This window comes from Triplophysa dalaica, chromosome 12 (assembly GCF_015846415.1).
Source record: "Triplophysa dalaica isolate WHDGS20190420 chromosome 12, ASM1584641v1, whole genome shotgun sequence".
Classification (NCBI taxonomy): domain Eukaryota; kingdom Metazoa; phylum Chordata; class Actinopteri; order Cypriniformes; family Nemacheilidae; genus Triplophysa; species Triplophysa dalaica.
The window spans coordinates 19,265,694-19,281,445 of record NC_079553.1 but is presented as its reverse complement, the minus strand read 5'-3'; the positions used below and the strand labels follow the sequence as shown (position 1 = coordinate 19,281,445).

The 15,752-nt window shown below is 38.8% G+C and overlaps 1 protein-coding gene across 7 annotated transcripts in view; it reads left to right on the top strand.

Annotated features, from left to right (window-relative positions):
* The window catches only part of arhgap33 (Rho GTPase activating protein 33), a 40,179-nt gene that overhangs the window by 18,726 nt on the left and 5,701 nt on the right, over positions 1-15,752 (top strand). For 6 of the 7 annotated variants that reach the window (XM_056761696.1, XM_056761691.1, XM_056761694.1 and 3 more), the window contains 19 exons: positions 1,985-2,071; positions 3,496-3,633; positions 4,475-4,567; positions 4,847-4,969; positions 6,471-6,548; positions 6,626-6,707; positions 6,916-6,981; positions 7,999-8,028; positions 8,798-8,947; positions 9,027-9,129; positions 9,693-9,837; positions 9,986-10,068; positions 10,454-10,561; positions 10,703-10,848; positions 13,938-14,091; positions 14,175-14,314; positions 14,423-14,497; positions 14,638-15,386; positions 15,493-15,673. In XM_056761696.1, the coding sequence (XP_056617674.1) occupies positions 1,985-2,071; positions 3,496-3,633; positions 4,475-4,567; positions 4,847-4,969; positions 6,471-6,548; positions 6,626-6,707; positions 6,916-6,981; positions 7,999-8,028; positions 8,798-8,947; positions 9,027-9,129; positions 9,693-9,837; positions 9,986-10,068; positions 10,454-10,561; positions 10,703-10,848; positions 13,938-14,091; positions 14,175-14,314; positions 14,423-14,497; positions 14,638-15,386; positions 15,493-15,673 (2,731 nt within the window). The remainder of the gene's footprint in view (positions 1-1,984; positions 2,072-3,495; positions 3,634-4,474; positions 4,568-4,846; positions 4,970-6,470; positions 6,549-6,625; positions 6,708-6,915; positions 6,982-7,998; positions 8,029-8,797; positions 8,948-9,026; positions 9,130-9,692; positions 9,838-9,985; positions 10,069-10,453; positions 10,562-10,702; positions 10,849-13,937; positions 14,092-14,174; positions 14,315-14,422; positions 14,498-14,637; positions 15,387-15,492; positions 15,674-15,752) is intronic. The other variant, XM_056761692.1, reaches the window with a different exon arrangement.

Below are 15,752 nucleotides of genomic sequence, written 5' to 3'. Positions count from 1 at the left end.
AGTGATTGCACCTATTACTTAAAGCACAACGCCTGGTCGCGAGTGTGTTTCCGAGAATATAACTACCGAAAATAATTTTCATTGGTTACTTAACACATTCACGCGTTTGGTTTGGGGTGACTGCAAATGTACTCTGTAACTATGTATGCTAGCTCGCTATGCGCTAACTGCTAACAACCAGTTGTTACATCAGAATCTAGTTTTAGCTATGAGTATAGTCCACTAGTATACCGCGCGGTAGCCAAAAGAGTGCTTTAGTACAAGCACAGTCTATGAAGTGACATGACGTAACGGCAGTTTCTGCTTGGTCAGCAAATTCACGTGTATTTGCGTTGCCCACGTGGAAGCTTATACAGCGATTATATAACATGTGTGTCACTGATGAAAAAAAATACAATTGCGCTTATGGGGGAACCATAAGCAAAGGTTCTCTAGTGTTGTTTTAATTGAGGCTATTTAAGTTTCTTTTAATAAAATGCCATAGAAAAAAACATTACTGATGTGCATCTGAGATATTTTAAGATATGTAGAGGCAAGTTATTTTCAGTTAAGACGGCTCAAAATTAATTTTAGTCTTGCACCAGTTTTAAGCATTGTCTGTGAAACCTGAGCTTTGTCTTGTAAGAACCAATACGATTTATTGTAATCAACATGGTGTTAGATATTAATGTGGTCCTTTTATGGGTTTCCATTGTGTCACATATCCTCAAAATATGATTTTTTTTAATAAAAGAGAAGGAAGTCATACACATCTTGGAAGTTATGAGAATTTCCGTTTTTGCGTGAACCATTTCTTTAAAATACAATTCTCACACAGTGTGTTGGGTAAAAAACTGTGGTGAGTTCAAGAGAGTTTACAGCTACGTAGACAGACCTCTGTTCTCAAAATGCATTTCACTTTCCCTCTGGAATTGTTTCTCTGTGTAGCTTACTCTGTATACCATGTTAGTGTTATAATGGCAAAGTGCTGTATACACACACAAACACACACACACTCGAGAAAACCACACAGCTTTACTGGATAGTCTCTCCCATAAGTGTTTAAACCCCCTGAAGAAAAGAGAAAAATAAAACCTTGAAGATCTCTCCTTTCTCATTTTACGTTACTCAAAGCAGTTTAAGAAGATACAAGACCTCATGAACTGAATAGAGTATATGACTTCAAGCATCTTTTTATACAGGTTAAATATTTTTGATAAGAAATTCTCATCTCCTACAGCACTGACAGATACGGTGGAAAACAACAACCTTAAGGCTGACGCTTAACGTCAGCCACTTTGAATACATTTCTATGACTCTTTACAACACAAAGTATCAAAAGTCCACAGATTCTACAGGAGAAGCATTTTGGTAACTGAATTATTGTGAGGGATCATCCCACCTTCTCACTTGCGTTTGAGATATAAACTGTGTTACATCTCACCCCAAATCAAGTGTTATGTGACAAGTCATTTATCTATTCCAAGTAAACGCAATATCACAGCCAGTCAGGACATCAGATGTTTATCTTCTTACTCAGAAAAGAACTTAAGTAAAACTTCTAGCAAGCAGAAATCTATTCGTTTGATTTGGGTGTGTTGTGGGTATCTCCAGTCACACAAATAAGGGATAGAAAAATTAGGGCTGAAACCTGTTTAACAAGGTTTCATGATGCAGGAAATGATCTTCTCCATAACCCACCTGCATGACAAATGCTAGCTTATCTTTCACACTTTTATGTTGCTAGGAGACTTCTTTACAGACAGCCCAATACCTAATGGTTATTCCATTTTCCGACACATCAGGAAAAACAGAAAAAGAAACTTAGTGACCAAAGAAAACCATGTGTGTGTTATCGGAGTCAGATTAGAATGGAAGTAGAGGACTTCATTGTTTAGCCTTAGGACGCCGCACAAAACTGTTTAACGAAAAATGTTTGTTGATGTGTATTTCAACTTTATCAATCAATCCCTCATTAGTGAACGTCTGCTCTTTACACCTTTAGCTTCAGTTTGCCAATGAGCAGAACGATGCCAGCTGGACCTCGGGCAGTGCCAAAGATCTGGTTTTCCTTGTGCAGGTGTCCTGCCAGGTGAGTGGGTGCACCGGCCCTCAGACATAAATTCTGTTCGTTTTTTAATTATTCACTACTTTTACTTACAATAATGTATTATTTAGTTGTGGGCCGTTAACGCAGTGAGACTCTTATCGCGCGATAAAAAAAATGTCGCCGTTAATCTATTCTCAAAATTGGGTTGGGAGCTGGGTCTATACTACGCAAGCTATGATGACTTTCACCTTGATATTTTAGCGCGGATCTATAGCAGCTTAACTGCACTGTACGGGGCGAGAACGAGATTTTTCAACTCGCGTGATTCGCGTCATTCGCGGAAGCAGAAGCCGCCTCATCATCTCATAACCAGGGCTTCATTCGCGCGATTCGCGCAGCAAGTAGGTCTATTGGCTCTTTGCATTAACATATAAATCACTCGCGCTTGACACGCTATTCGCGTTTGGTCTGAACACAACATAACGTTACTGTGAAATTACCGCATCAAACGTGACGTGCTAACATGGATGCAGCTATGAAGCCGCCGGGATTGCTTCAGGGAATATTAATTTTTAAGAAGCTTCCCAATGGAAACATCGACAAGACTAAGGTTGTTTGCACCTTGTGCAATGCGGAATTGGTTTAAAAAAAACACTTTCTCTCAACAGGTACTGGTCTAGCTTTAGTTGAAACCAGTAACTTTGTATTGAGATCTAATGTATTATGGCTCCTATATGACAGGTCGCTTGTTACTCCCTCATTCTTTGTAAGTCGCTTTGGATAAAAGCGTCTGCTAAATGACTAAATGTAAATGTACTGTAGGAGCTCTTCCAGTCTCAAGTACCACATAAACGCAAATCATCCCTTAGCTAATGCGGAAGTAAACACAAGTTCATCTTATTGAACATAATTTAATTTTCATCACCAATTATCATAGTAGAACAGCTTTCTCAAGCAGTTTGTGATGCATTTTGGAAACAGGAGATGAGCCCCTGGTCTAATGCGCCACCTGGCTTGAGAAACCCGTTCTCAAAGACTTACTTTTAGTCATTATTTGGGTAGCACACATATTCTGAATGCCTTCGGCAGAATTCAAATGAGCCATTTTAATCTAGATTAATCTAGATTAATTTTGGAATTAATCTAGATTAATCTAGATTAAAAAAATTAATCTATGCCCACCACTAGTATTATTATATATTACATATTATTAAATATTGAACAAACATTATAGACAATTTGTCCTTGAAAAAGTTGGCAATATTCCTTCATTCAAGTGTTATGAGGCAAAGGATCTCAAACATGATATTGGATACAAGGTTATCAATAAGTAAACCTAATGTTTGATCACAAACTAGCTAACCCTAAATGAGTAACTTCTGCATTTAGGCTACGACTCCCTCTACCTTTGTTTATCCTCTCTTTCCCCGTCTTTCCCCAACTCTCTCTCTGTGTCTGGAATCTAGGGTAAGACGTGGATGGTGCGACGTTCGTATGAGGAATTCCGGACGCTGGACGCTCACCTGCATCAGTGCATTTACGACCGGCGTTACTCACAGCTGTTGACTCTGCCTCCCCTCAGCGAGTTCGGAGAACGGGTGGAGGTGAGATAAATTGAGACAGCTACTAATGTCTTCTTGTTCAGTTTCATGTTTGCCTGTTACGGCATTAGGTCGTCGGCCATTGTAGTTGTCATGGACAGGTAGAGATGAGGCTGGGAGATATTACTTTGTCTTTGTCATTTCAGGTTTAGTTATTTTGGTCATTATCACGAGAATGTTTAAATAATGTTGTCCGTAAATTGCTGTTAAATGGGTGCAGACAGTTGTTTAACTCACTATATAGACGTTTCATCGAACGTCCGTCTGTGTCTGTTTTTTGTCTGGCTTGTGGGTAATAATATAACTGGCCAGTATAATATAAATAAAATATTTATACATTACTTAATTTTATATACTATATTAATATTTTATTGTATAATAATTGTATTAAGTAAACAAGTTGATGACATTTATTTTATATTAATTTAATAAAATAAATAAACAATTTGTTGAATGGGTCGTGTAACTTTGTTGTATTTAAGTTTAGCCAATTAATGATTCTTCTACTGGTCACCAAAATAATACTGGCTATATGTACTTTTAACTGGCTAGCTAATGTCATTTACTTGTCATTTATTTCGCTTGTTTTCATAAATAATTTACACGGACTCTGTTGTTAGCGGACGTGTACTGAAAATTAAGGGCGCACGCGCATTAACATTTGCTAATGTTGCTTTCAAACCGTCTATACACATGTGTGTGTGTATGTATTGCACTTGAGATATAAATGTATATCTTTTTCCATTTAAAAAAAATTCATCATACACATAAAACGAATGCAAACTGCATAAATAGTGTTTTATCTAATGAGCTCATGTCCTGTAGTTTTTTGGTGTGCACACAGACTTTCGCGCCACTGTTGTCCGAGTATCTGAACAGACTCTCCATGATCGTGGATAACAAGCTGAACTGTGGACCGGTTCTCACCTGGATGGAGGTGAGATATGACAAGAGAAAAGATTAGACTTAGAGGACAAAAGCCTTCGTCAGCTAAAACGAAAATACATAGACATCAAAGATGTTTTCTAAAGTTGAGTAAAATGCACATGCACAATGAAGAAAAAAGTTCAAATCTGCTAGATTTATACTTAAAACGACCCCCAGGCATAAACACAGGTACATTTGTCGAAGAAAACGCACACAGACAGGCGATCAGGTATAAACAAGACTGTGGATCTCTGAAGTTACAGCTAATGATTTTTTATACGTGCAACAGATTGATAACCATGGCAATAGATTCCTGCTGAAAGAAGAGGCGTTTTTAAATGTACCGGCCATCGCTGCTGCTCACGTCATCAAACGCTACAATGCCCAGGCCAGAGATGAGATCTCCATTGAGGTACGCCTGTCTTCTTGCATACCCATGACTTGATACTTTCTTAGGTAGCTTTTTAATTTTCATATGTACCTCCCCAGCGTCCCATATTAAGAGACTTGTACAGGACTTTTAGTTTCACATCACAGGCCTGAATCGTGATTTGATGTTGCAGGTACTGTTTATAGGTAGAGATGATTTTTTCCTGGAAAAGCTTTGTTATTGGATAAACGATTGAATATGCCAATGTTATTGCTTTGTTTCAGAGGTGGACAGAACTTAAGCGCTTTTACACTAGTACATTTTTCAAGTTTTTGTACTTTATCAGATTGTTTTTACCTGCTATAAGCTATATCTTTTTTCTTACTTAACTAAGTTTTATTAGTACACTGTCTATGTGATTTAGAATCGACTACTTTCTAGAGAAAGTAACTTTAATATCACCTGAAAATCGCTTAAATGTTTAAAAATGGCTTTAAAGCAAATGTGTGAACTCAAACCTAATTTCAAGAGTTTTTTTTAAGAAACTTAAACTTGTTAAGATGATTTTTTTTGCTGTGATTAAAATTGCAACACAACCTCCAAACTCTTCCAAAAACTACCTGTCCTCATTCTGCACATGCTTGAACACCCTGCCTGGTCCTGGGACGCTACACTGTTCTCTCCTCCTCTATTCACGTCCCCCCTCATTTGCACACTGCTCTATATAGTACATCTTTCTGGGCCAGAGAATGGGGCGACCCAAACTTAGAACACATTTAGGTCTCTCTCTATCTATCTGTCTGCCACACTTCATGATCATCAGCCTCTTCCTCTATTTATTTTATTAAATTTTTACTAATGGGATCTGGTAACCTCTCGGACACCTGAGTATCCATCCAGGTACTGCCTCATAACCATGCAGAGCTCCCTAGAACCTATCTGTCTGCGAAGCAATACAACTTGAAAAAAGTTTTAGTGCTTTTTTTTCATGTCCTTTTCTCATTAAGGTTAATTTTAATAGTCTCTATCTGTACTCTAGTGAGATATAGGAACTGATGTTCTTTCTCTTCCTCTTTTTGCATTTGGGTCAAAGTGTACTTGGCACATAACATTATGGTACAAGTCTAAAACATGATTCTGATTTTGACTATCTATGGTGTTGGCAACTTCTGAATTATGATTTCTGCATGTAATAGCAGTGTTTTGAGGAGTTGGCAAATACATGTATATACATGACCCCACATTTTATAATGCACCGAGTTGTGTTGTGGCTTGTTAACAGCAAACAACTTTCAATTACAAAAAATAACTATAATACATTGCAATAAATGTGTGTAGTCTGATAACTGTTGATAAATATAGTTGGATAGTGAATGGTGGTGTTATTTGTTATATTGCTGTCCCCTGGATTTTTTAAAGTAAGTCTTCACCACAATGTCCATTTTGTGTCGTGCATAAGAAACGTTTTTCATTGATTTATTTAACTTGTTGTAAGGGAATGTGTGCCGTTGCTAATCTCACATTCTCGTTCCTCTTTCTAAAGGTTGGCGATATTCTGTCTGTTATCGATATGCCACCCAAAGAGGACACCACGTGGTGGAGAGGAAAACAAGGCTTTCAGGTACCCCTCTTAACTTCCAGACCTTATGTTTTTAGTGAGCTCTTTAAACACATTTTTTCTGCTCTCTTCTTGCTCAGGTTGGCTTCTTTCCCAGTGAATGTGTGGAGATAATCAATGAGAAGTTACAGCAGTCCGTCAGCGCTCCTGTCAGTAAGCAAGGTAAAGCGGCACGCTCTTCAAAATCTACTGTACACCTCAGTGTGCTTTCTCAAAAAAGGCCATCTGTATAGCCAATTGTTTTTTTCAAGCAGTAATGTATAATACGTTCAAGGCAAGCAAACCATAATCTGAGCATTTAAGTAACAATATATGGTGTTGTAGCATAAGTCGGTGTGATTTTCTCCTAATTAGTTTTTATGTGTTTCAGAGGTCGATGGGTTGAGCTGTAAACCCGGCGTTACTAACACAACAGGACCTTCCTCTCCGACATCAGGTATGACATATGTACTGGGTTTGTATTTAGGGCTGGATGATTTAGTGACACCATTGAATATTAAAGTTGTTTGCCTTTTGACAGTATTCAATATACAGCCGCGGAATTTTTTTTTAGACCATTCCACAATTTTTTTTAATCAGCATTTCTAGATGTATTGTGTCCAGTCCAGTGTCTGTTAAATTTCAACAAAATCAAACCTCAGGAGTGACAAAGTCATCCAAAAGCAACGAGAAAGACTGACAGTATGACAAGACACAGAAAAACTGATAGAAAATCAAGGTTATCGCTAACTGAACCTTACGGAATACAGGCTGTTGTATTGCTAAAAAGTGAATATTAACTGGTTTTCTTTGCAGTATTAGAGGACTAAAGAAATAAAGAGTATCTTTTCTGTTATTTTGACCTGTTTCTCCAGTTTTCATTCTCTGCAAATAAATGCAAATTGAAACAATACTTTTATTTGACATGTGGGAGAAAACAGAGAAAACATACTTTTTAAATAAATCTATTGCAATGGGTTGTTCATTTACATTGAATCCATTATCCAAAGCGACCTACAAAAGTGAGCGTTTTAGTATAAAATATTAAAAGTCAAATTTAGTTGTTTAAAGAAGGTGTACTATTTTCCACATACAATCACACTTACGCTAATGAGAAACTAAACATTTGATTCCGATTCATCACATTCACTGCAATTGTTCCTTCATTGTGAATATTCAGTATATCCTCCAGCTTTAGTTATAATCTGACAATGATATGCTTTGGTTTCTTGATGTTCTGGAGCAGATGATACTGTAGCTGTGTTATGACGTCGTTTTAATAGCCTTGAAAGGCATTTTAGCCAAAATAAAGTCTCTTCTAGCATTTCTCACTGATTTGTGTCTAAGATAACAGTTATGGTTGTCGTTTAGCACGACTCAGGATCTACTAATATAGTTAAATGCTGCACTATGTGGTGGCTAGAGATGCATTTGATGTTTCTGCCGATTATGTTCCCTCTTTTGTTTCTCTCAGTTCTTCAACCTTGGTTCCTAAACATGACCGGTAACAACTTCAGTGGAATAACCCTAAACTAACATTTCTGTATCTGTTCTGTTGCTAACGCTCTTCTGACATGCGCAGGGTTTGTAACACAGATTGTGGTGGTTTGTACAGCAGGCAGAATGTGTGGGATGGTGATCGTGAGGGTTGGATGGAGAGCGAACAGTAAAATGCTGTAGAAATCATCAGAATGTATAGCATCTCTTCAATTACAAGCAGCTTGTTGCATAAATCAGAAGCTGTTAGTGGGATGCAATGATTTAGTATTATGTCTGTATGTAGTGTCGTATTAAACGATGTCATGCAGTATTTTTCTTTAACAGAAAATCGCAGCTTTTAAGGACCCTATGAAATCATTATTAGTGATGTTAAGTCCTTGAATAATAGATTTGATGCCATGAAGAATGACATATTTTAAAACCGAAACGAAACTGAGATATCAAAATGATTTGATTGGGTCTTTTAACAACATTAATGATCACGCACATTACAAACAAGAACTTGACGTTATGGCTTTAACAGGCCTTTATTAACCTGATCATTGAAATTTTTATTATTTTAAATCTGCTTTTTAACCCTGATTGTACGTTTGTCGAATTGTGCCTTAGGTCAATAAAAAAATTCTACATCAAGCATACTAAGATATGTATGTATGATGTAGTCAAAAGCGTTTACTGGTTTAGAGGATCTTCTCTTTAGATATCATAGAGCTGTGGCTAAAAACACAAAGGGTTCTATCCCTGACAAGCTCTTTGTCGCCCCCCTATGGCAGTCTCCAAGAAACACGGCAAGCTGATGGGTTTCCTGCGCACCTTTATGAAGTCCAGGCCCACCAAACAGAAACTGAAACAGAGGGGCATCCTGAAAGAACGAGTGTTCGGCTGCGACCTGGGCGAGCATCTCCTTAACTCTGGCCAAGATGGTACGGAAGCAGAAAATAACAGAAAGTTTGAACCGAAATGTGACATTGATGAAATTAAGTTTTTGTGGTCAAACTTCAGTCCCGCAGGTCCTGAAGAGCTGCTCAGAGTTTATAGAGAAACATGGTGTGGTGGATGGGATCTACAGACACTCTGGGGTTTCCTCCAACATACAGAAACTCAGGTGTGTGTGTGACCATGTTGGATTTTCTTTCTCATGTCATAATCTGCTTTATTTTTTTGTTTGGACAATATGATGTATCCTGGGATTGATTTAAAGCTTTATTCAAGAAAATAACAGCATGTTACTGTATATAGACCCTTACTGTTACTGTTAATCCAAGACACAAAAACATTAGAATAGAAATCACTCGGGAGGGATTTTTTATTCTGAGCGATTATTAAAGGGATAGTTCCACCGAAAATGAACATTGTGTCATCATTTATTTATCCTTAACTTTCATTGACTTTCTTTCTTCTGCAGAACACAAAAGAAGATATTTTGATAACCGTACAACGGCAGGACCCATTAACTTGCATTGGTTGTATGTCCGTACAATAGATGTCAATGGGTGTCTGTTATTCGGTTACAAACATTCTTCAAAATATCTTCTTTAGTATTCAGCAGAAGAAAGAGGTTTGAAATGACATGAGGGAGTAGTACATGAAATTTGGGTGGACTATCCCTTTAAGATCTCTTGATATCTATTACTATGGTAAATTTATTCTTCTTCATTTTCTGATCAGGCACGAGTTTGACAGTGAGAATATTCCCGATCTGACGAAAGACCTGTACATGCAGGACATCCACTGCGTTGGCTCACTGTGCAAACTGTACTTCAGAGAGCTGCCCAATCCGCTCCTCACCTACCAACTCTATGAGAAGTTTGCTGTAAGTGATTTCTATTTTTAAGAAGTTAACCTTACATTCACTGTACAACAGCAGTATTTGAAAAAGCGTTTTTAGTATCATCTGTGCCTTCAAGACATCTTACTTAGTTTCTCAGTGAACACTGAGCCGTATGCCTCTGTGTGTGCAGGAATGTATGGGAGAGATGACAGATGAAGAGAGAATGGTCAAAGTTCATGATGTCATTCAGCAGCTTCCTCCTCCTCATTACCGGTAATACTCAGTTTGTTCTGATCTTACACACTGCACACGGGTCATAACAAGTAGGGCTGGGACATGATATGGTTAGAAATGATTCTTGGAGCATGGCATTAGCAACGGCAAGATCATGGGTCAGAAACAAATGTACAGTACAATGCAATGTAAGTCGCTTTGGATAAAAGCGTCTACCAAATGCATAAATGTAAAAGGAAATGATATCTTGTATAAAAAGATTCGGTAGGTTGGTTTTGATAGTGGAGTTTATATCAGAAGCTATTAAACTTTAATACAAATTCTCGCATTCTCGAGTCCAGAGGCAAGAAAAGATTGTGTAATTATCCAAATGGCACATTATTTAATGATTTTAATGACAATGAGATGTTTATCTGTGCCTCAGAACATTGGAGTACCTCTTCAGACATCTGGCACACTTGGGCACGTGCAGTGCGGAGACCAACATGCACATTAAGAATCTGGCAATCGTCTGGGCCCCCAACCTGCTCAGGTAATTCCTACACATTGTAAACGATATTAGTGTGAGAAAATATTATTGGTTCATTATACTGTCTGCATCAGTCTGGTTAGACTCAAATGCTGTCTATGTTTAGACAAATTTTAATCAGAATCTGCTGTCGTTTTGTATTAGGTCACAAGAAATCGAGGTGGTCGGTTTAAGCGGCGCTGACCCGTTCAAAGAAGTGCGGATTCAGTCGGTGGTCGTGGAGTTTTTGCTCAGCAACGTTGAAGTTCTCTTCAGCGACTCTTTCACGTCCGTCGGCCGTTTCAATGCAGGTATGTTGAATGAAACATGGGACAAAATCACGTCTGGTCCTTTACTTCTGTTTGGACATTCACCCTTTAAGCCCTGTCTTAAAACTGCTCTTTTGTTAAATAGATACTGAAAGTATCATTCTGTTCCTAAACCTACCACATAGGCAGTGTTTAAAGGTATCACATTATCAGCACAAAGATTGTTCACGGTCTTATGGTCCTAATAGGCTAAACTCAAAGGCAGCACTATATGTACATTTTTTTTAAATAAGACAGTCCCAGAATGCTTTGCGACAAGGTGTGTGATTGTTATTTTTAACCATCTAAATATGTGGTGTGTAGTACAAAATGAACAAAATACTTAACCTTATTGTGACAAACTATTTGGCAAAATAGTCTACATATCATCATTCTATTATACAAAAATGCATAGAAATGTTTTTATAAAGCAAACACTGAACACAATTTCAGTGTTTATTTGAATAAAAAGCAATTATGGTAATTTTCCATGAGTGTATATTGCAAACATTCTGTATATCAAACCGCAACACTTTTGTCTAAACTGCAAATTCATGAGTTCGATTCACAGGCAACACAGACTATTTAAGGTGCTTTATGTTTGTAAGTCATTTTGGAAAAAAGCCTCTGCCAATTGCTTAAGGGTAAAAGGTGTGACAGGCTTTGTAAAGCACACAACAAAACATATTTGCATTGGCCTGACACGCCCGTATGTAAGTAAAGCTTACAGAGCACAAACTGTGTGTTTTCCTAGCAACAGGAGGGGCGGAGCACAAGATCTCACGCAAGCCCCGAACACGCCTGGTTAGTCTTCAGGAGGCCAGGGGGGAGTCCAGTTTGACTAACCCCTCTGCTCTAGACCCAGATCTGCGACGCTTCTCTGTGATGTGAGACTCAGATTGACCCTCAGTCTCACATGTGGACACATTTCTGGAAAAATGCATCATAATAACTTCATGTAGTCGGGGTGATTTTTGAAACCTAGTATAGTTGGTCTACTAGGTTGACAACTGGTAGTCCAGCTTATAATAATCAGGTTTAACATGGTAATAGCTCCAAATGACCAGCTAGAAACCATGTACAATTATTTTCCAGCAGGGATGCATCTGATACCAATGTTCACACCATCTTTTTATTTTCATCATATTCATCCTGTTCATGTCATTAAATCCATTGCTGGATATTTAATTTGAATTGGTTGTAACACTTTACAGTAGAGATGAACCGATATATCGGTCAATTATCGGTATCGGCCGATAGTTTAAAAACAGGCGATGATCAGGGCTGATCAAGAGAGGCCAGAAAGATGCAAGGAATTTGTGCTCTGTATTTATAAAAAGTTAATAGACATCACCAGTTTGATGTTCAATATTAATACTCATTATATGAATTAATATTTTAACATTCAGAAAGTTTCGGCAGATATCACTCTGAATAATCGGTATAGATGGAGAAATTTAGGATCGGTGCATCTCTTGTTTACAGTAATGCATTAGCTAACAATGAGCAATATACTTTTTAACATTTATGTAGTATGTTAGTCAATTGTTCATGTTAATTCACTGTGCATTATCAACAGGTACAACTGTTGGTTTAATTCATTAGTAAATACTAAAACTATGATGTGAAACAATTAATAAATGCTATAGAAGTATTGCTCGATGTTAATTCATGTTAGCTAAACTACTGTTATCAAACTTTACTGTAAAGTGTTTCCAAATTGTGTATGCAAGTTGTTAACACGTTTACAAAAATGTAATTATTTTGCAGCATGGTGTTTATAAGGCAATAAATATCTCTCTCTGTTGACATGTACTGAATCAAATTTTGTTCTTGGAAAAAGTGTGTATATTTATATTTTCCACCATGTAATAATAATTTCATTAAGTTGGACATGAGGTTAATGATCAAAACCAGACACTAGTATCAGGTAAAGTGTAATTCAGTCATTTTTTTTTGTGTGTCCGCTTACGTTTTTGTTTTAATCGAAGGCATTTTGTAAGAATTAACCCTAAATGTTGCTTTCAGCGTACAGCTACATGTCACACAGTCTTTACTCCTATTTTTGCAGGCTATGTTTCTGATTCTACTTGTTTGATGTTCTGGATTTTATGTGCTGGCCATGGCCTGAAACTCAAGAAATGACACAAGAATTTATGTTATAGTCACAGATCAACGAAAACAAAAACTTTCATAATTTTCTCACCTTCATGTCATTCCAGACCTGTTTGATTTTCGTTCCTCTGCAGAAAACAAAAGAAGATATTTTAATCTGTTGACTTCCAATGTATGCACACAAAACCATTGAAACATTTCTCAAATATCTTCTTTTGTGTCCCGCAAAGAGTCACATACAGGTTTTGAACCATATGAGGGTGAATGATGACATCTGATGAAAAGCTGTCATCACTTACTCACCCTCAGGTTGTTTCAAACCTGTATTAATGTCTTTGTTCCAGTGAACACAGAGAAAGATATTTGGAAGAATGTTAGCAATTTATCAGTTCTGGGACTTCATCCACTACCATAGTAGTGGAAATTTAGGAAGTTCTTGGGCACCTTTGACCACCATTTAATTCTTCCTACTATGGTAGTCAATGATGTCTTTAAAGGGAAAATAAGAAAATAACATTCTTCCAAATATCTTTCTTTGTGTTAATCGGAACAAAGTTATTTATGCAGCTTTGAAATTATATGAGTGTGAGTAAATGATGACAGAATTTTCCTTTTTGGAGGAAGTATCCCTTTAAATGTGCATCTTGATCAACAACGAAGTACTTCATGGTAACTTGTTGTGTCTGCATTTGCATTCTTGTGTAGAGTATGTTCTTCACTTTTGTCTACTTGTGATCTCTCAGTGTGTGAATTCTACAAAGCTTATACTTACAGTAGAGCTGTACGGACTGGGGAGCTTTGAACAAGCTCATGTTTTTTCTGACAATGTTGAATTATGTTTGTTTGTTTGTTGCCGTTCGCTGCGAAACCTGCCAAAACTCTTTGCCAAAACCTGCCTCAATTTATTCGCTTTTGCCCTTTGCCTTTTAAGTCAAATATGACTCTGAATCTTTCTCTTGTTATGTTTCCTCCCGCAGCCCGGCAGTCTCTCACCAGGCCCAAGTCGTTTGTGTCCAACAGGCTTCTGTCTCTGGAGGAGGCGCAGGCTCGTACCCAAGCTCCTCTTCTCCTGCAGGGATCTCCTCATGCTTTTCAGGGCCAGTTTCATGCTGTGCTCGACCTCCCCGACAAGTGGGTTTCTTTGGAACGATCGAATTTTTTTTTGAATGGAATAGGTAATAGATTTGTTTGACATATTTTCTTATTTCTTTCAGAAGGAAAAGAGGCATGAAGGTCCGAAAGTCGGCAGGAGGGAGCTGGAAGACGTTCTTTGCCATTGGGAAACCCGGAGCTGCAGGTAGACGCAAACCCACCCGGATCACTTCTCTGTTTCAGCCCACCACGTCTCACGCAGGTTTGTGACATATCTCGATAGACTGTAGAATAAACTTCACTTTTTTGACCATTTTCATATGTCGAAAGAAAAAAGCTTGTTTTTGAGATCTGTGTTTGTGTGATTTAGGTTGTAGGGTAGACAGCGTGACTCTCAGATCAGCGAAGAGTGAGGAGTCTCTGTCGTCTCAGCACAGTGGAGCAGGTCCGAATGACACATCAATGCTACCATTATTAATCTACTATTATTTGTTACCCTCATGTCATTTTCAAACTTCTCATATCTCATTTCTGCTTATTCATTGAAAAGAGTAAAATTGATGTTACGACTTCTTTCCATCTCAGGTCAAGGAAAGATGCAGCGCTTGCGAAGACCTCGCTCCAGCAGCGATGGCCTCTCTCTGGCTGCTTCGGTCGACCCACAGCTCCTTCCCCAGCACTCCCCATCTACAATCCATCCGAGTCGCTCCTACGATAGCCTCCTGCCCGAGGACACCCGTGGTGCGGATGAGGAAGAGGATGAAGACGAAGAGGATGAGGAGGGTGTGTACATGTTACCCGATTTCTCCCAAGAACCATCCACCTCATGGATGGCAGAAGATGTCATCGACTTCAGCCCCACCTTCTTGGAAGATGGGCCAATCGGATTGGGAGGCACCTGCGTTCCCCCGGGCGGCAGAGAGTCCCCTCCTGCGCCTGCACCCCCTCCATATCGCTGTCTCAGCCATCAAGGTCACGCCCGCTCAGGGAGCCAGCGATCAATTACGGAGGATCCAGACTCTGTCCTCAACCAATCAGAAGCTGCTGCCCGACGGAGTTTGATCTTGGCTGCGGCGGCTCCGCCTCAGCAGGTGTTCTGTCAGCACAGGCCGTCTGTGGCCACTAATCCTTCTGTGAGCACCGCCCTGCAGGGCGAGTCAAAAGTAAGCCCCTCCCACGGCCAGACGCCAACTACCACGGCTCAGCCATCCCAGCCACAGCAAGAGAGACGTTCTTTTACTCGTAAAGTCGTTCATGCTCTTTCACCTAAAGCGCCAAAATCCCCACCGTCTCTTGACATTTCTGATCCGATCGCCATCAGTGTACCTGCCAAGGTGATTTTCAGCAAAGATTTGTTACAACTCCTTTTTTTGTTGATTGTGATAAGTTGACCTTGTCAAGTGCTTATGCAAAACAAATATGTTATTTTAAACTTTTAAGGTTTTGGAAATGATTGGTGGGCGAGCTGGTGAATTGCAAACTGGAATCCCGAACAGTGGGCCGCCACAGCCACCCCAGATGATATCTATGCTCTTGAGGTCATGTGACTTTCAGCTCACAGAGAGCTGTCAGCAGGAGCTCAGCAGTAAATTGGGCCCCAGCGTCAAGATCAAGGGTCCCAGTGAGTAAACTTTAATTTCAGAAAAAATCTTGCGTTGATATAGACCACTTCGCAAAATGCAAACACGGGTTCAGAAGCA